The sequence below is a fragment of the Natator depressus genome, chromosome 1 (genome assembly GCF_965152275.1).
Source record: "Natator depressus isolate rNatDep1 chromosome 1, rNatDep2.hap1, whole genome shotgun sequence".
Taxonomy (NCBI): Eukaryota; Metazoa; Chordata; order Testudines; family Cheloniidae; genus Natator; species Natator depressus.
Window position 1 is genome coordinate 10,672,645 of NC_134234.1, and position 19,861 is coordinate 10,692,505.

Genomic DNA, 19,861 nt, shown 5'->3' on the forward strand with positions numbered 1-19,861 from the left:
ATCCACCAGTGCTTGCAGCACCATTGAAAAGTACCCCTTTCAGTTTATGTACACACTGCCTTGGGGCTCCAGTGCCAAGATAGGGATATAGGTTCTGTCTATGGCCCCATCACAGTTAGGGAATCCCATTGCAGCAAAGCCATCCACTATGACCTGCACATTTCCGAGGGTCACTACGCTTGATATCAGGAGATCTTTGATTGCATTGGCTACTTGCACCACAGCAGCCCCCACAGTAGATCTGCCCATTCCAAATTGATTCCCGACTGACCGGTAGCTGTTTGGCATTGCAAGCTTCCACAGGGCTATCGCCACTCACTTCTCAACTGTGAGGGCTGCTCTCATCTTGGTATTCTTGTGCTTCAGGGCAGGCGAAAGCAAGTCACAAAGTTCCATGAAAGTGCCCTTATACATGCGAAAGTTTTGCAGCCACTGGGAATCGTCCCAGACCTGCAACACTATGCGGTCCCACCACTCTGTGCTTGTTTCCCAGGCCCAGAATCAGCGTTCCATGCCATGAACCTGTCCAATTGACACCATGATGTGCAAATTGCAGGGGCCCGTACTTTGTGAGACGTCTATGTCCATGTCCTCATCACTCTCGTCACCGCACTGCAGTCACCGCCTCCTCGCCTGGTTTCGCTTTTCTTGCAGGTTATGGTTCTGCATATCCTGCTGGATAATGCGCGCAGTGTTTATAGTGCTCATAATTGCTGCAGTGATCTGAGCGGGCTCCATGTTCCTAGTGCTACGGCGTCTGCACTGAAAAAAGGCACAAAACGATTGTCTGCCATTGCTCTGATGGAGGGAGGGGCGACTGACAACATGGCTTACAGGGTTGGCTTACAGGGAATTAAAATCAACAAAGGGGGTGGCTTTGCATCAAGGAGAAAGAGAATGGCCCCCTCAAGGACAGAACTCAAAACCCTGGGTTTAGCAGGCCATTGATTTCACAGAGGGAGGGAGGAGAAAATGAATACAAAACAAATCTGGTCTATTTCTTGTTTTGATCCACTTCATCTATCTTTATACATCTTGCTGGCAACAGACGGTGCAGTATGACTGCCGGCAGGACTGAATCGCCATGAGACAAAACTTAAAAGGGAAATGACCTGGCTGAGTCACTCCCATGTTTGCCCAGGCACCCCTGACTGACCTCACTGAGGTTGGCTAAAAGAGCACCCTGGAGTATGGCGACGATGGCTACCAGTCATACTGCACTGTCTGCTGCCAAAGGCAATGAGCTGCTGGTGTGTAGCAATGCAGTACCACATCTGCCAGCACCCAGGAGACATATGGTGATGGTGAGCTGAGCGGGCTCAATCCTTGCCATGGTATGGCATCTGCACGGATAACCCAGGAAGAAAGTTGCGAAACGATTGTCTGCCGTTGCTTTCACGGAGGGAGGGAAGGGGGAGCCTGACGATATGTACCCAGAACCACCCGCAACAATGTTTTTACCCCATCAGGCATTGGGATTTCTACCCAGAATTCAAATGGGCGGTGGAAACTGCGGGAACTGTGGGATAGCTACCCACAGTGCAATGCTCCAGAAGTTGATGGTTGCCTCGGTACTGTGGATGCACTCTGCCGACTAAATGCCGATTAAATGCACTTAGAGCATTTGTGTGGGGACACACACAACCGACTGTATAAAAATGCTTTCTACAAAACCGACTTCTATAAATTTGACCTAATTTCATAGAGTAGACATAGCCTTAGAGAGAGCAGAACTGATGACACTTCCTGTTCTGTCTGGTGGCGAACAGGTCTAGTCAGGGAGCCCCCCACTTCTGGAAGAGCATACGGATGACCTCCAAGTGGAGCGACCACTCATGCTGAGAGAAAAAGGACCTGCTAAGGTGATCTGCCTGCATGTTTTGGACGCCAGGGAGATGCGAAGCTTCCAGGTGGATCGCGTCCTGGATGCAAAGGTCCCACAGGCGGAGTGCTTCCTGACAGAGAGCTGGCAAGCGCACACCCCCCTTGCCTGTTGACATAGAGCATCGAGGCCATGTTGTCCATCAACACCTGCACTACTCGACTGAACAACTGTGGCAGGAAGACACCACAGGCTAGGCAGATGGCTCTGAGCTCCCTGATGTTTATATGTAATGCCAGCTCCTCTAGAGGCCATGGCCCCTGGGTCTGCAGCATACCGAGATGTGCTCCCCAACTGAGGTCGCAGGCATCCAACAACAGGGAGACTGTGGGCCATGGACTCTTGAACGGCACTCCTTCCAGCACCAACCTTGTGTCGGTCCATCACTGCAGAGAGGTAAGTACCTTCGGTAGGATTGTGATGATCTTGTCCAGGTAATCCATGGACAGGGAATAGACTGTCGCTAGCCACAACTGAAGGGGCCACAGTCTGAGCCTCACATGGCGGATGATGTAAGTGCACGCTGCCATGTGACCCGATAGTCCAAGGCAGACCCGGATCGTGGTGAGTGGATGTATGGAGACGCTGGCAATGAGATCTGCCATTGTCCGGAATCTATTCTGCAGCAGAAATGCCCTGTCTTGCATAGAGTTGAGTACCACTCCAATAAATTCTATCCTTTGGACTGGGATTAATGTTCATTTTTGCCTGTTTATCAACAGGCCTAGGGTGTGGCACATGGCTTGCAGCACTGTGACACTGCGTTGGACCTGGGTCCTGGAGTGGCCCTTGATGAGGCGGTCATCAAGGTACAGGTAAATCTGCATACCCCGACGTCTGAGGTAAGCCACTAACACCAACCTGCACTTGGTAAACACGCTCAGGGCTGTTGCTAGGCTGGAAGGGAGCACTGCAAACTGTTAGTGGGTGGTTCCCACCCTGAGGCGCAGGAAACATCTGTGTCCGTGGAATATTGATACATGGAAATAAGCATCCTTCAAATCGAGGGTGGTGTACCAGTCTCCCAGATCCAGGGAAGGGATGATGGAGGCCAGGGAGACATGCTTGTTGAGGTCTTGCAGGTCTTAGGACCCCCCCCCTTTGCCTTTGGGATTAAAAATTACAGGAGTAAAACCCCTTGCCCCTGAAATTTAGGGTGACTTCCTCCACAGCTCCCACCTGCAGAAGGCCCTGCACCTCCTGAGCAAGCAGTCTCTCATGAGAAGGGTCCCCAAAGAGGGAAGGGGAGAGGGAGTTAGAGGTAGGGTATTCGTAACTCTTAGCAGGCACAGAGTATTTACGTTCTGCCCACTTGTACATGGGGGACAGTGACAAAGGTGTCTGCCAGAAAGTCTTCATAATTTTTGCCACTCCCTTGTGCACAGGCACTGCCACCCTGGCAGAGGCTGCCAAACTTAGCACATTGAAGAGGGAGTCTGAGGGTTTCACCAACACCTCCGTTTCAAGCCCCAGGTTTGACCCTCTTTAAAAGCTCTTGATGAGCCCTGGCGTCATCCTTCGGGACTGGGTGAGAGGGTCCTGTAATCACCTCATCAGGTGAGGATAAAGAGGAGGCGGGTACCAGCAGGTCTGCCACCTCTGTCGCCTCCTCCATGGGCACCTCTGCTGCGGCCGGGTGACTCTGAGGGGTCCGCTCTAGGGTCAAATCTAGGGTGGTAGACCATCGCCGACTGCTTGTCCAATGCCCCCGAAGCCAACCTATGCCCCTATGAGGGCTGTGGAAACCCCCAGGGATTCCAGAGGTGCCGGGAGGAGGCCACTAGCCCTGAGGCTATGCTGCACTGGGAGGTGCTGTGGCAAAAGCCAGTGCTCCCGATGGGTGGCCCTGACCCACTGGCAGGGAATCCTCCTTGCTGTCAGAGCCCAAGGAGGAAGGTCCACATCTGGGGGACCAGGACGGTGCCAAGGCCGTTTGCTAACTAGTCCTGTCGGTGCCGAACCCGGAGCTCTGCTGAGGATCTGCACTTGGGCGATGACCCTCAGTGCCGCGATCCCAGTGATTGGTGGTGCTTTTCAGTGGGTTGGCGATGGTAACCCGGCGATCTACACCTGACGCTTAGCAAGCGGTCCATCAAGCGGAAGAGGGAATGGTAGGACTTAGGCCGTTGCACCAGGGATCGTGGGCACACCCGCAGAGAACCATACTGGTGTTCCGGCAACTTGTAATGGCCCCTGGACCAGCGGCTCGAATCGCCAGAGCAGTGCTGTACACTGGGAGAGCAGCTCGGGCATCATTGGAACCGGGGCCACGAGGACAGGTGCTGCACCTCTGTTGGTCTGCGCTGTTCCCCTGGCGATCGCCTCCTCGAGACGGAGGAGCACTGCCTGGAGTCTGAGGACTGACGCTGGGGGCAACAAGGGTGATGTCATGGTGGGAGTCTGCTATAGACCACCGGATCAGGGGGATGAGGTGGAGGCGGCTTTCTTCCGGCAACTAGCGGAAAACTAGATCGCAGGCCCTGGTTGTCATGGGAGACTTCAATCACCCTGATATCTGCTGGGAGAGCAATACAGTGGTGCACAGACAATCCAGGAAGTTTTTGGAAAGTGTACGGGACAATTTCGTGGTGCAAGTGCTGGAGGAACCAACTAGGGGCAGAGCTCTTCTTGACCTGCTGCTCATAAACTGGGAAGAATTAGTAGGGGAAGCAAAAGTGGATGGGAACCTGGGAGGCAGTCACCATGAGATGGTCGAGTTTAGGATCCTGACACAGCGAAGAAAGGAAAGCAGCATAATACAGACCCTGGACTTCAGAAAAGCAGACTTTGACAACCTCAGGGATCTGATGGGCAGGATCCCCTGGAGCATAACATGAGGGGGAAAGGAGTCCAGGAGAGCTGGCTGTATTTTAAAGAATCCTTATTGGGCTTACAGGGACAAACCATCCCAATGTGTAGAAAGAATAGTAACTATGGCAGGCGACCAGCTTGGCTTAACAGTGAAATCCTTGCTGATCTTAAACACAAAAAAGAAGCTTACAAGAAGTGGAAGATTGGACAAATGACCAGGGAAGAGTATAAAAATATTGCTCGGGCATGCAGGAGTGAAATCAGGAAGGCCAAATCACACCTGGAGGTGCAGCTAGCAAGAGATGTTAAGAGTAACAAAAAGGGTTTCTTCAGGTATGTTAGCAACAAGAAGAAAGTCAAGGAAAGTGTGGGCCCCTTACTGAATGAGGGAGGTAACCTAGTGACAGAGGATGTGGAAAAAGCTAATGTACTCAATGCTTTTTTTTGCCTCTGTCTTCACAAACAAGGTCAGCTCCCAGGCTGCTGCACTGGGCAGCACAGCATTAGGAGGAGGTGACCAGCCCTCTGTGAAGAAAGAAGTGGTTCAGGACTATTTAGAAAAGCTGGACAAGCTCAAGTCCATGGGAGAGTGCTAAAGAAGTTGGCGGATGTGATTGAAGAGCCATTGGCCATTATCTTTGAAAACTCATGACGATCTGGGGAGGTCCCAGAGGGCTGGAAAAAGGCTAATGTAGTGCCCATCTTTAAAAAACGGAAGGAGGATGATCCTGGGAACTACAGGCCAGTCAGCCTCACCTCAGTCCCTGGAAAAATCATGGAGCAGGTCCTCAAGGAATCAATTCTGAAGCACTTAGAGGAGAGGAAAGTGACCAGGAACAGTCAGCATAGATTCATCAAGGGCAAGTCATGCCTGACTAATTTAATTGCCTTCTATGACGAGATAACTGGTTTTGTGGATGAGGGGAAAGCAGTGGACATATTGTTCCTTGACTTTAGCAGAGCTTTTGACACGGTCTCCCACAGTATTCTTGTCAGCAAGTTAAAGAACTATGGGCTGGATGAATGGACGATAAGGTGGATAGAAAGCTGGCTAGATTGTCGGGCTCAACAGGTAGCTATCAATGGCTCCATGTCCAGTTTGCAGCCGGTATCAAACGGAGTGCCCCAAGGGTCAGTCCTGGGGCCGGTTTTGTTCAATATCTTCATTAAATGATCTGGAGGATGGTGTGGATTGCACCCTCAGCAAGTTTGCAGATGACGCTAAACTGGGAGGAGAGGATATACGCTGGAGGGTAGGGATAGGATACAGAGGGACCTCGACAAATTAGAGGATTGGGCCAAAAGAAATCTGATGAGGTTCAACAAGGACAAGTGCAGAATCCTGCACTTAGGACAGAAGAATCCCATGCACCGCTACAGACTAGGGACCAAATGGCTAGGCAGCAGTTCTGCAGAAAAGGACCTAGGGGTTACAGTGGACAAGAAGCTGGATATGAGTCAACAGTGTGCCCTTGTTTCCAAGAAGGCCAATGGCATTTTGGGATGTATAAGTAGGAGCATTGCCAGCAGATAGAAGGACATGATCGTTCCCCTCTATTCGACATTGGTGAGGCCTCATCTGGAGTACTGTGTCCAGTTTTGGGCCCCACACTACAAGAAGGATGTGGAAAAATTGGAGAACATCCAGCGGAGGGCAACAAAAATGATTAGGGGACTGGAACACATGACTTATGAGGAGAGGCTGAGGGAACTGGGATTGTTTAGTCTGTGGAAGAGAAGAATGAGGGGGGATTTGATAGTAGCCTTCAACTACCTGAAGGGGGGGTTCCAAAGAGGATGGATCTAAACTGTTCTCAGTGGTAGCAGATGACAGAACAAGGAGTAATGGTCTCGAGTTGCAGTGGGGGAGGTTTAGGTTGGATATTAGGAAAAACTTTTTCACTAGGAGGGTGGTGAAGCACTGGAATGGGTTCCCTAGGGAGGTGGTGGAATCTCCTTCTTCAGAGGTTTTTAAGGTCAGGCTTGACAAAGCCCTGGCTGGGATGATTTAGTTGTGGATTGGTCCTGCTTTGAGCAGGAGGTTGGACTAGATGACCTCCTGAGGTCCCTTCCAACGCTGATATTCTATGATTCTATGACCCTGACGAGTTGACTGACCCATAACTGGGGCGTGGTGGTTCTGTGCAGGCGAGCACTGGGGGGACACTCCCTGTGGTGAGGAGCAGTGCTCCACTGATGGGGACCGTTGGAAGGGTCCCAAGGCAGGTTTTCCCCTGGAACGGGAAACTTCTGTGGCCAGCACGGGTGACACTGGTAGGGACAGAATGTCCTTTGAGACCTGAAAGGCCTCCGGTGTGGACGACACTGCCAGATGCCAAATGCCTCTGCTGCTTCCCGGGGTGGTGGGCGAGTCCTGGAGTGGGCTAGTTCACTTAGCAGGAGCTGGGGCCCGACCTCCATCCGGAGGTGAAGAGCTGCCCCTCACAGGTCTTTGCTCTCTTCCAGCCCTCTCCTTCCCTTTACGGGACACAGGAGAATGTCCCCTCCTGGCCTTTTTTTGCTTTCTAGCTGGTACCAGGGAGGGGAATCAATGCCGGTCCAAAGTTGTCGCCGGTGGTGTGCTCTGCATAGAGACCATGGGGCTAGGAGCACAGTCTGATCTGGATGGCTCTGGTGCCGGTGTAAGTGCCAACTCCATAATGTCCCACTCCTTTTTGGTCCAAGGTTTAAAGCTTTTACAGATACAATACTTGTTGCTAACATGGGTTTCCCCTAAGCACTTCAAACAAATACTGTGGGGGTCACTGACTGCCATAGGTTTTCTGCAAGTCAAAGGGTTTGAAGCCCAAGAACCGGGGCATGCCGTGTCCCAAGGCTAAGTTCCATCAGGGACTACAAACTAACACTAAACTACACTAAGGGAACTAAAAACTCTCAACTTTTCAACAACTATATACAGCAAAGTTCACAATGAGCAGTTGAGGGGAGTAAGTTTGCTAAGGCAAGTAGATGTTCCAGCACTGACAATGGCAGTAACAAGGAACTGAGAGTGGGTGGAGCTGGCAGTGTCCCTTATGCCTCGGCATACACACGCCATTCCAGAGGGTGCCAGAGCCGGTCCCCTACGGATACCACTGAGGGAAAAACTTCCAGCACCGGTGCATATGGCAAGCACACACACCTACAATGGAATAGACATGAACAAGCACTCGAAGAAGAATGTTAAATAGCATAGGGACAAGAACTGATCCCTGCAGGACCCCACTATAAACACACCCACTCAATAATGATTTCCTGTTACAATTACATTTTAAGAACTACAAGGAGTCCGGTGGCACCTTAAAGACTAACAGATTTATTTGGGCATAAGCTTTCGTGGGTAAAAATGCATCTGAAGAGGGGTTTTTTTACCCACGAAAACTTACGCCCAAATAAATCTGTTAGTCTGTATCCACAAAAACAAGAAGGGGTCTGGTGGCACCTTAAAGACTAACAGATTTATTTGGGCATAAGTTTTCGTGGGTAAAAAAACCCCTCTTCAGATGCATTTTTACCCACGAAAGCTTATGCCCAAATAAATCTGTTAGTCTTTAAGGTGCCACCAGACCCCTTCTTGTTTTTGTGGATACAGACTAACACGGCTACACCCTGATATTTTGAGAACAAACCATTTAGCCAACTTTTAATCTTTTTAATGACAGGTTTCAGAGTAACAGCTGTGTTAGTCTGTATTCGCAAAAAGAAAAGGAGGACTTGTGGCACCTTAGAGACTAACCAATTTATTTGAGCATGAGCTTTCGTGAGCTACAGCTCACTTCATCGGATGCATACTGTGGAAATTGCAGAAGACATTATATACACAGACACCATGAAACAATACCTCCTCCCACCCCACTCTCCTGCTGGTAATAGCTTATCTAAAGTGATCATCAAGTTGGGCCATTTCCAGCACAAATCCAGGTTCTCTCACCCTCCGCCCCCCCACAGACAAACTCACTCTCTTGCTGGTAATAGCCCATCAAAAGTGACCACTGTCTTCACAATGTGTATGATAATCAAGGTGGGCCATTTCCTGCAGAAATCCAGGTTCTCTCACCCCCTCACCCCCCTCCAAAAACCACACACACAAACTCACTCTCCTGCTGGTAATAGCCTATCCAAAGTGACCACTCTCCTTACAACCTGCATGAAAATCAAAGTGGGCCATTTCCAGCACAAATCCAGGTTTTCTCACTCCCCCACCCCCATACACACACAAACTCACTCTCCTGCTGGTAATAGCTCATCCGAAGTGACCACTCCCCTTCAATGTGCATGATTGGAAATGGCCCACCTTGATTATCCAGTTCCCCGGGATCGATGTCAGTCTGACAGGCCTATAATTAAAGATAAGATTTTCTCACAGATATTTTTAGTAAAAGTCACAGACAGGTCATGGGCAAAAAGGAAAAATTCACAGAAGCTGTGACCTGTCTGTGACTTACGAAAAATATCTGTAACAAAATGGGGATCTGTTGGTCTCCACACTGCCTGAAGTGGGGCAGCTGGGAGCTGGGGGCGTGCCCCTCCGCCTGGCCATGGCGGCGGCAGGGAGCTTGGGGGTTCTCCCACTGTCCCCGGAAACTGGGAGCTCTGGGGTTTCCCCTCGCGACTTGGAGTTCCGGGGGCCACCAGAGGTGGCAGGGGTACCTTGAAGGTCCTTGCCCCTGTAGGTGGCGGGGAACCCTGCACTCCCGGCCTCCACTGGCGGTGAGGAATGCTGCAGCTCCCAGCCTCTGCAGGTGTTGGGGGACCCTGCAGCTCCTGACAACCAAAGCGTGAAGTGATGGAGGTCACTGGAAGTCACAAATTTGTGACTTCTTTGACCTCCGTCACTAAATCAAAGCCTTACCTATAATTAACTGGGTCATCCCACTTACCCTTTATAGTATTGGCACAACATAAATTTCTTCCATTCTTCTGGAACTTCCCCAGTGTTCTCAGACTTATTGAAAATCAGCATCAGTGTTTCAGCAAATTCATCAGCCAGCTCTCTTAAAACTGTTTGACGCAAGTTATTTGGACCTGCTGATTTTACAATGCCCAACTTTCATCAACTAAAGGGCATATCTATATTTCTAACCAATGACTAAGGAGAATAATTCACATCCTAATCTATACATCAAACTTCAGTGTTTCATATATATATTTTTTTACTGGGAGATTTAAGAGCAGAAGGATCACTACTAGTTTGTAAGTCTGACATTATAATTAGAACAAAACACTATCATTTGAATACTTACCTTTGCTTTGTCTGCAACAAAATAACACTCTAAATATCTGGTAGATGTGTACAAAGTGTTTAGTTCACTTTTCTGGAAGTAAAGACACAAAGCATGGTTATGTAGAGTAAATTGAGGCGTTTAAATGCATGTAGAATCATAGAAATACAACCCTGAATCATACTCTCCTGTATTATGTCACTCACCCAAGGGGAAAATCTTACAGAATTATAATTCTTTGACAGGATAACAAGCCTTTAGGATAGGGGGAAGTGGTAGATGTTGTATAGCTTGACTTTAGTAAGGCTTTTGATACTGCTTCACATGGCCTTCTCTTAAACAAACTAGGGAAATGCAACCTAAATGGAGCTACTATAAGGTACTGCATAACTGGTGGGAAAACCATTTCCAGAGAGTAGTTACCAGTGATTCACAGTTTAGATAATGGCATAGAGAGTACACTTATAAAATTTGTGGACGATACCAAGCTGCAATGGGTTGCAAGTCCTTTCGAGGCTAGGATTAAAATTCAGAATGATCTGGAGAAATGGTCTGCAGGAAACTGGATGAAATTCAATAAGGACAAATGCAAAGTACTCCATTTAGGAAAGCACCATCAGTTGTACACATACAAAATGGGAAATAAGTGCCTAGAAAGGAGTACTACAGAAGGGACTTGGAAGTTGTGACAGGATCTCCAGGGTGCAGCCTGGGACCAGGGGACCGCTGTGCTCCCTGAACTCTCTCCAGCCTGGGCTGTCTCTCACAATGCCTTGCTAATGATCAGCAGCAAACCCCTCCAGGTGCTGTTATCACTCAGCACAACCACATGTGGAGCCCAACACCCAGCTAGATTGCATGAATACTCCCAGAGCCACTCATGAATCACACAGAGAAAGGCACCAGCCCAATTCCGCCCCACAGCTCCCAGCACTGTACCTCAGGAATATACCGTCTTGCTCTGCTCAAGATGAGCAATACAGATTTATTAATTGGTTCACTACTTCTTCCATGCAAAGTGGATATACACCAGCCTTTGCAAAACCTAAGCAGATTTCCCACACACCTCATACAAAGTCACTGGTAAAGATAAACACTAAAACAAATGTACTGACTACAAAAGATAGATTTTAAGTGATAGGCAAAAAGTCAGAGTTAGTTACGAAAATAAAATAAAATCTAAGCACGCAGTCTAAACTCTCAACCCTATTAGACTGGGCAACATCTAGATTAAGCAGTTTTTCTCACCCCACTGGATATTTCAGTCCATAGTACACAGATTTCATCTTGAAATCTGGGTCAGTCCCCTCAGTTGGAGTCTTCGGAATGTCCTTGTTGCTTTCAGCATAGGTAGGTGCAGGAGAAAGGCCAACCATGGACCCACTGTGTTCAGTTTTATACCCTCAGTCCATGTGCTTGGAAAACAGAAATCCAGCCATGTCTGGGTGGGCATTGCTGAATCTCCAGGCAAAGTTGAGCAATTCCCCTGGTGTGGCCCCATGCAGGTGAGTCATTGCATTGTAGCTCCCCTGCTGGACAGTGGTTGTTGATGGGTTGTTTGACACCCCACTGGGATTTTGATTACTTTCCTTGCTGTTGCCTCTGGGGAGCTATCTGGCTGATTCCCCAACTTACAGCATGTTTTAGTGACCACCATACAACACAATTCTCATAACTCCATATGCATTAATGATATACGTATATGGATAGAGAAATGACTTTCAGCAGGTCACATGACATGCTTTATATGCAATATCACAATTATATACAAATGAAGACTATGGGGGTTACAAGATGCTCCCCCAAGGTATAGAATGTCACAGGGTTCATAGTGGATCACAAGCTAAATGTCAATATGAGTGTAACACTGTTGCAAAAAAAGAAAACATCATTCTGGAATTTATTAGCAGGAGTATTGTAAGCAAGACGTTAGAATTAATTCTTCCACTCTACTCCAAGCTGATAAGACCTCAATTGGAGTATTGTGTCCAGCTTTGGGTGCCATATTTCAGGAAAGATGTGGACTGTCACAGGGAAACTGCGTCCCATCCCATCTTGTGGTGGGGTGAGGGTAATTATTTCACCACGGCTGCGTCTACCCAATCACCCCAGTCTTGGGGTAGCATGGTATAGGGGTAAAAATCAATATGGTCACCCTTTCTCTCAGGGTTACGTGGCCCAGTGGCCAGAGACAGTGTGACAGCCCTCTCCCACAGGGCTGTGGGACCTAACCAAGTCAGTATGGCTAGCCGGTTCAGCCGGGGTGTATGGCCAGCAACAGTATGACCTTCCGGTTCAGGAGGGCTGTGTGGCCTAGCAGCCAGAGTCAGTAGGGCTGCCCCCTCTGAAAGCTGCATGGCCCAATGACCAGAGTCGGTACACCTGCCCACTTCAGTAGGGCTGTGTGGCGACAGTGGCCGGTCAGGGGAGTAGGCCACCACCTAGGGGTGGCGACCGGGTAGGGGGACCCACGTCCTCCCTGCTCCACTGGGTCTCAGCTCAGGGCCCTGTCAGTGGCAAGTATTCTTGCCACTGGGTCAGTGGCAAATCCGCCCAAAATATACTGACACCACTTGTCACAATGACTAGTCCCCCTGAGCTACTTCTTACCCTGTCCCTGGCACAGTGGTCCTGGCATCTCTGGGGTCTCTGGACACTTTGGTTTATGTGGATCGGTCACTCCTTGGGTGTCCTCCTGGGTCTCGGTTTCTCTGGCTTCTGCTATCTTGGGCTTCAGCTGCTCCTGGATTGGAGCTTGCAGTGTGTGTCCTCCCTCTTGGTCAGTCAGCCCTGAATGGGCTGAGCTGCTCCCTTTTATACCTATTCCCCAGCCAGACCATGTCCAGCAGGGCCGAGGGGCATGGCCTCCTCAGCCCAGAGAGTAGAGTTAACCCTTGCAGTACCAGTGCAGGGCAAGCGCATCCCGTCACATGAACAAACTGGAGAAAGTCCACAGAAGAGCAACAAAAGTTATTACATGTCTAGAAAACATTACCTATGAGGGAAGATTGGAGAAGATGGGTTTATTTAGTCTGGAGAAAAAAAGACTGATGGGACATAAAAGGTTGTTACAAGGAGGAGGGAGAAAAATTGTTCTCTTTAACCTCCGAGGATAGGACAAGAAGCAACAGGCTTAAATTTCAGCCAGGACAGTTTATGTTAGACATTAGGAAAAAACTTCCTAACTGCCAGGGTGGTTAAGTACTGGAATAAATTTCCTAGGGAGGTTGTGGAATGTCCATCATTGGAGATTTTTAAGAGCAGGTTAGACAACACCTGTCAGGGACGGTCGAGATAATACATAGTCCTGCCATGAGTTCAGGGGACTGGACTAGATGACCTTTTAAGGTCCCTGTCAGTCCTACAATTCTATAATACTATGATTCTCCAAAATACCATTTTCTTGGCACCAACACTATAAATTGGAAAAGAATTGCATGAAGCTAATTGACAGCAATGGGTAAGTGCTACTATAAAATATAATAATTTTCCTTTGCTAATAGGTTTCTTTAGTGCAGTGGTTCTTCATGTTCTTCCACTGGGAAACCAAAACTACCTGCACTTGCTTGGTGTAACCCACCAAATCCCACAATCCTTAATGCAGAAAAGGACTGAAGTATAAATAAGACGTTAGTTTTTTATGTCCTAAAACTGGGTGAAGGCTGGATGCGGTGCTGGTGGGTCAGCATTCCTGTCTGGCCTGAGGGTCCCCCACCAGGACCCTCCGTCTTGCCCTGTCACATAAGCACCTCATTCTTGGGTTTGGGTCAGCCTCTGTTGACCAGGGGATTTTTGTCCCACTGCTGCTGGAGTGGAACAAAACCATCCAAACCATCTCCAGTCTTGTCCCAATATTGCTAGGTGGACCAGAGTGGTCGCTAAGCTGACTTGGCAAGTCTCAGTGTGGCTCTGTACTTCCAGTTACACTTTTCTCACGGGGTAGGGCAGCACATCCCTATGGATGTACTGGAGGTAGATAGTGGGGCCCCACCATGTAAGGGGACTCCAGAACGCTAGTCCACATGATGGTCTGGCTACATCCAGAGTCCATCACACCCATACTTTGGTGCCATTGAACCATACTGACAGCAGCATCTTTTAGTTGGGCCCTGTTTCCAGGCTCGGGTGACTGCCGTCCATGCCTACCCATAATTGGAGTCCACAAACAGGCACTCCCACCTGAAATGCCCCTGCTATCCACATTCAAAGCATGTGCCCTTTGGGTCATTGTTGGCTGGCCCGCCTCTGGTGCAGTGGGTCCTCCTGATGGGGCATATCCCCCTCTTTGGGGGCCCTGGTCCCCCCTCCATTCTGCCTCTGCATTTAGGCCTCTCCCTGCAGCCAGGGGCACCTCCTATGATAACAGCTGATTTAGCTGTTCTCAACTTTCCTTCCGAGCCCGGCCCCAGTTAGAGGTCAGAATCTTCCTTTCAGGGGCACTGCCCTTGGTGTCAGTGAGGCTGGCCCCTCAGCAGACATGTAGTTCTCCATTAGGGTCACGGCCTCTGCCAGGGTTGACGGTGGATGGTGCTTCACCCACTCCTTTGCCATGACTGGGAGAATATGGACGAACTGTTTTAACACAAGAATTTCCACCACCTGCACTATGCCTGTTTTTCTGGGTCTAACCAGTGCCCAGTGTCCTTGAGACACTGGGCCACCACACAGGGCCAGGTATCTCTCTTTAATAAACCTCCAGTAGAACATATCAGGGTTGATATCTAAGTAGTCAAGTATGGTTGCTTTTACCTGGTGTTGTCTAGTGCTTCAGCGGGGTCCAACCTCCAACAGACAATTGCACAGGGTTGGTCAAGTATGGCGCTATCAGCGTGGCCCAATGTTCTGGTAACCAAAGTGCCACGGTGGCCACCCACTCAAATGGGATCAGTAAGGCTTCGGAGTCATCTCCAGGGCCCATTTTCATGAGCCAGGTGAGCAGCTCATTGGGGAGAGTATCTCCTATAGGCCCAGGAGCTGTGATGTGGATGCCCCCTTGGGCTATAATAGCATCACCACCTGCTGGATCAGGTGTTCTTGTTTTGTCTGGTGCTGGGCCGCTCTCCTTGCTGTTGGTAGTTCTCCAAAATCCATTTCAGCAGCTTTCCTATATCCATGGCCTCTTCAAGGTCATTCAATCAGTGCTCCAGTGGTCCTTTTAACAGGACTTGGGTGTTGCCAATGTTCTCCACCACATATAGGAGGTGGTGGGTTTGGGTCCAATTCCAGCAACATCCCCTGGTGGCAGTACTCTGAGTTATGTCACCCAGCAGCAAGCATCAATGGCTGGGAGTAAGGGAACCCAGGCTCTCTCTGCTTCACCAGGTTCCAACCCAGAGCCCAATTAAGCAGTAATTTGAAAATGTGCAGCCTATGGGATGGATGCATCTATGTCTCCTCCCTGGGCCACTTCCTACTCTGGATTCTGTTCCTCTGTTGGTGTCACTGGTTTGCCTCTGAGTCCCTTCTGGAGTTCTCTCTGTCCATACTCCAAAGGGTCTTCCTCTCGCACTCACAGCTCATCGTTGCTGATCTCCGTGATCAAAAGGCCTGTGGCAGCTTGACATTGAGGACTGGGCCCAGGTGCGTGGGGCTTCTCGGCTGTAGCCTGCAACACACAGCTGCTTTCCTGCTCCATCCACCCAGACTGAGCTAAACAGCACCCTTTTGAGCTCAGCCTCCACTGTAAGCATGCCCACCAAGGGTGGCTTCACAGGGCTTTCTGGGCCCAGAGCTGCTCCTTAATCCTTACTTACCCAGTGTGGGGTTCACATACCCCATCACAGTACCCCACTGAGACCAAGACTGTGGTCTTCCAGGGAAGGAGACTTAGTTGTGGGTAGAAAAGGGACAGCAGAGAATTTTAGCTATTAGTAAGGGGTTTACCCCAAAAGCTTGCATATGCCAGAGGGAATTCTTTCAGCCAGTGTCTAAACACATGTCCCACAGACCATAACCTTATCCTTGGTTTCAAATCTTCTGTCTTTCCCAGAGACTTTTTACTGGATATTTGAGGGTCTGGGTCCTAATAGAGTCGAGTGTAGACCCAGTACCCTCTCTTTCCCCACATGGGGGGAAGGGGATATCCTTCTTTTGCCAGATGGAAGTGGAATACTGGACTTTATCTGACCGGAAAAAAAGAAGGGAACTGACAAAATTTCTTGAAAGAAATCAGCAAAGGGAAATAGAGCTGGGACTACCAACTGGGGCATTTAGGCACATGTTGAATAGATTCCATGAGGCTGACTAACTACTTACTTCACAATCAATAGATAGGAATACTTTTAGCTACCAGATTTATGGATGGATAAACTCAGGAGGAACAGAATTAATTTGTTCCCCTGACTACTAAGTGAATTTCCAGCACAACTGAGGTCACTTCCGACAATGAGTTTGAAAAATGGGCCTAACATGAATAGCTTAGTATGTTCCACATGGGGGTGGTCAATTATTTTTTATCAATGTCCAGATTTCTTGGTCAAGCTATAGTCAAGATCCAGACTCCAGAGAAAATAATAAAAAATCCAATAATAATAAATAAAAAGATTTTGGCATCCATTCAAAAGCACCTGGCAGTCTGGATTTGGCCCTCGGTCTGCCTATTGACTACCCCTGCACATAATATCCATTTACTTTATGTGAATCCATATAAAACACTTACATCTACTACAAGCTGTCTCTCCATCTGAACCTTAGATATTTGATGGTCTCTGCCTTTAGCTGTTTGATCTTCGATATCTTCATCAGTTACTCCACATCGACCAGGTGAGTCTTCATCAGCTGCCATTCGATAAATAACGTGTTGAAATGCAGAGGAAGATTTAACAGGTTCAATTTCATAGTTTAAATCGTAAATCTTCAAATGTCCCCTGAGAATTGCAAAATTGAAGTGTGATTTAGAGATTTGGAAAAATTGAAAAATTCTACAAAAATATTAGAGCTGGTCCAGAATTTTCCATGTGAATTATTTTTGATATATAATGCAGTTTTTGTAGAACTTTAATAGAAACTTCCTCCCTTCCCTTCTAAAAGGAAAGTGCTATCGAGGGAAAAACATTTCCAATTTACAATTATCAGTGTTCTTGGTAACACTGCCACCTTTGGGAGGCACAATTAGAAGCCAGAAGGCCCCCAAATGGCCACAGATCAGTCATCATTGCACTACATACTGTTTTACAATCTATAAAATAGAATAAAAAAATAAGATTATAAATTTCTGATTCTAGCCCTATGCAGTGGCAGCAAATGACCCTTAACATGGTCATTAGCATGAAATCTGCATTAGGAAAAAGTAAAAGGGCACTAAACTAGTTATTCTGTTATGTTAAATCTACTTTCCCATTTCAGAAGAAGAAAATTCATAATGTTTGCAATCTAGCATACTAAGGAGTTTACATTACCAGAGTCCAGAGCAGGTGCTGAGAACTGCAACAGATTCTGGGACATCCTCCACATACCCAGAGTAGTAGCAATTGTCCTGCATGGTCCAAAAAAAAGTTTTCCTTTTCTATCATTAATTTTAGTCAAATAGAATAGCAAATTCTAGTTACACTAAATTAAATATACACAATGCAATGGCTAATTTTTTTGCATCTGATTTCAAAATGTGGTTCTAATATGAAAAATGACTGTATAAATGCTACCTTTTCACTCAGCAGATCTGTTCTCCTGTGTACTCAGATCTGCTGACTTTGGTGTCAAAACCTAGTTTTGTTGCTTTACACTCATGTTAACAGTGCAGAGATAATGCAGCTGAAACTGAGTGAGCTTCAAAGAGAGGTTCTCAAATATTAAACCTTTCACACAATGAATTCCTAATACCTTACTATTCACGCTTCTGCTACCTTATTACATCTTCAACGAGCTGTTGATAGTAACAGAAAAGGAGGCCTATTGGAAATGACATGAATGTTTCCAAAGGAATCATGTCCAAGGAAGGTGAAGGAAGAGGGATAAATCAGATTCAATTTAACTCCCAAACTACGTAACCTTGCTTCACCTGCTCCGTCAAAAGGTTTAGGAAAGACTACTGGTTTATATGAAAATACGACACCATCTGTAACAAGCTTCTGAAAAATATAGGCGTGTTGTCAAGAAACTGAAGTGAAAATGCAATCTTATCTGTGTATTTTCTTCCTAGGAACCACCATGTCCAGACAAGGGACTGTTCCCTTTCTGCCCACCAACTAGAGGCAGACCAATTCCAGAACAATATTATTTTTCCACTTTAGAAGACAACTACATAAAAGTTAAGTACTATTTGATTCCAGTCATTTCCAACAGAGCCTTCATAAGAGATTAGGGGATACTTCTTTAGAAAATAAACCAATCTTCTCCTTCAAATTACTTAATAAATGAGTGGATCCTCAAAGGGAGAGTCAGACTGTCAGATGTGGGGGATACTAAAAAGGATTCTCATAAGCCTGAATGAAGTTTCCTATTAATTGTTTATTTATACTATAGGAGGGCCTAAATAACAAGAGGATAATCAGGGCCCCATTGTAATACCTGGACACAACAGACCTACTTAAGTACGTGACGCACAGGAGAGCATGGATCATACAAAACAGTAAACATTATATGCAGTGTACCTGTCTCAGTTTCCTTACCACACCAGGATATTCTTTGGGATTAAGTCAGTCTCTTGGGTTGCCCAGAGTTTGTAGGGCCATCTGGGCTCAGAAAAGCAGGCAGGGCTCCCCTGCATCATAGGGTTCCTACATGTTGGGTGATTTTGCTCCCTCCTGCTCTCAAGGCCTCCTTCTTGTCTGGCTCTCCCTGTTTCTGTGTGGCTTGCTATTTTAAACCCATCCTGGCTTCCTTTAGTCTGTCTTTTGGGTAACTTTCTACTGCTCTTTCTTTTCCTCTTCCCTTTATGGGAGTCAGCTAAACCAATGTGCTAAGAATGCAAGTCACCCATTGTTCAGAGGGTTTGCTCCTGAATAGAGTCATGGGAGTCCTAAGCACCCTCCTATTGTATTTCTGCCTGATGTGTACCTGCTACAGGATCTGTCAGCAATAATAGATCCACATGCATATAGGCACAGCAGGTTTTCATAGTACAACTTCCCAAGATGAACCAGAATTCGTAAATTGTACAGACATACTCCCAATCCATCACATTTCTCCCTTATTGAAAGCACTCTTGCTTGATTACTTGACCAGTACTCCAGGGATGTTTTGGCACCCCACCTTCAGACAGTGCATCTTGTGTGACTACTTATTAATTCAAACTAATACATGCATTCAGTCATTAAACACTTCCAATCATCATGAAAACATCACACTTAGGCTCCTACCTACATTATATAAATTCCCTCCCTCATTATCCCAGGGAAGGGGGAACTAGCTGCAGAGTTAGCAGGCCCCTGTATGCTAGTCACCCCAGTATTTCTGATTGGTTGGGATGGTCCCAAGATCCTTGGGTCTCCTTCTGTGAAAAGAGTGGTCCTGGTGCTGGGTCAAGGTGGAATCTATTCACTTTCCCCCAAGCCCAGTCCCCATCTTCACACCTCCTGGGAGAGGTGACGTGTTTTTCCCCCTCCATCTCCCTCAAGTTTAATTACATCATGACCAAATAACTGGAAGCCAGAGATTAAGGGGAACTTTTCCACCTCCTTTTCATTTACACTCTCCCAGTGATTGTTTCACACCCCTCTGAGCATTTCCCACCTTTTAGTGACTATCATGAATTTGGCAGCTCTTTTTACCACTCTTAGCCTCACTCGTTCCGGGGGAGTTTTGACACATTGCACCTTTTGTCTGTGCCTGAGTTTCCCTTTTCCACAGGAAGTTTGAATCACAGCATCTGTCAGCTGTGCCATAGTCTTCCCTGCCCCCAGAGGAGGTCTGGTCCAGAGCATCTCTTAGCTGTACCAGTTTCTCTCTGCTCCCACCTGAAATCTGGGCCACAGACACATTCAGCATTGACTTAGTTTCCCAGGTGAGG

The 19,861-nt window shown here is 47.6% G+C and overlaps 1 protein-coding gene across 1 annotated transcript in view; it reads right to left on the minus strand.

Annotated features, from left to right (window-relative positions):
* The window catches only part of LOC141981065 (disintegrin and metalloproteinase domain-containing protein 29-like), a 182,778-nt gene that overhangs the window by 138,562 nt on the left and 24,355 nt on the right, over positions 1-19,861 (minus strand). Inside the window, exons 5-7 of the mRNA XM_074942871.1 lie at positions 17,313-17,389; positions 16,574-16,781; positions 9,937-10,008 (exon numbers count right to left, since the gene is read on the minus strand). Coding sequence (XP_074798972.1) covers positions 9,937-10,008; positions 16,574-16,781; positions 17,313-17,389 — 357 coding nt within the window. The remainder of the gene's footprint in view (positions 1-9,936; positions 10,009-16,573; positions 16,782-17,312; positions 17,390-19,861) is intronic.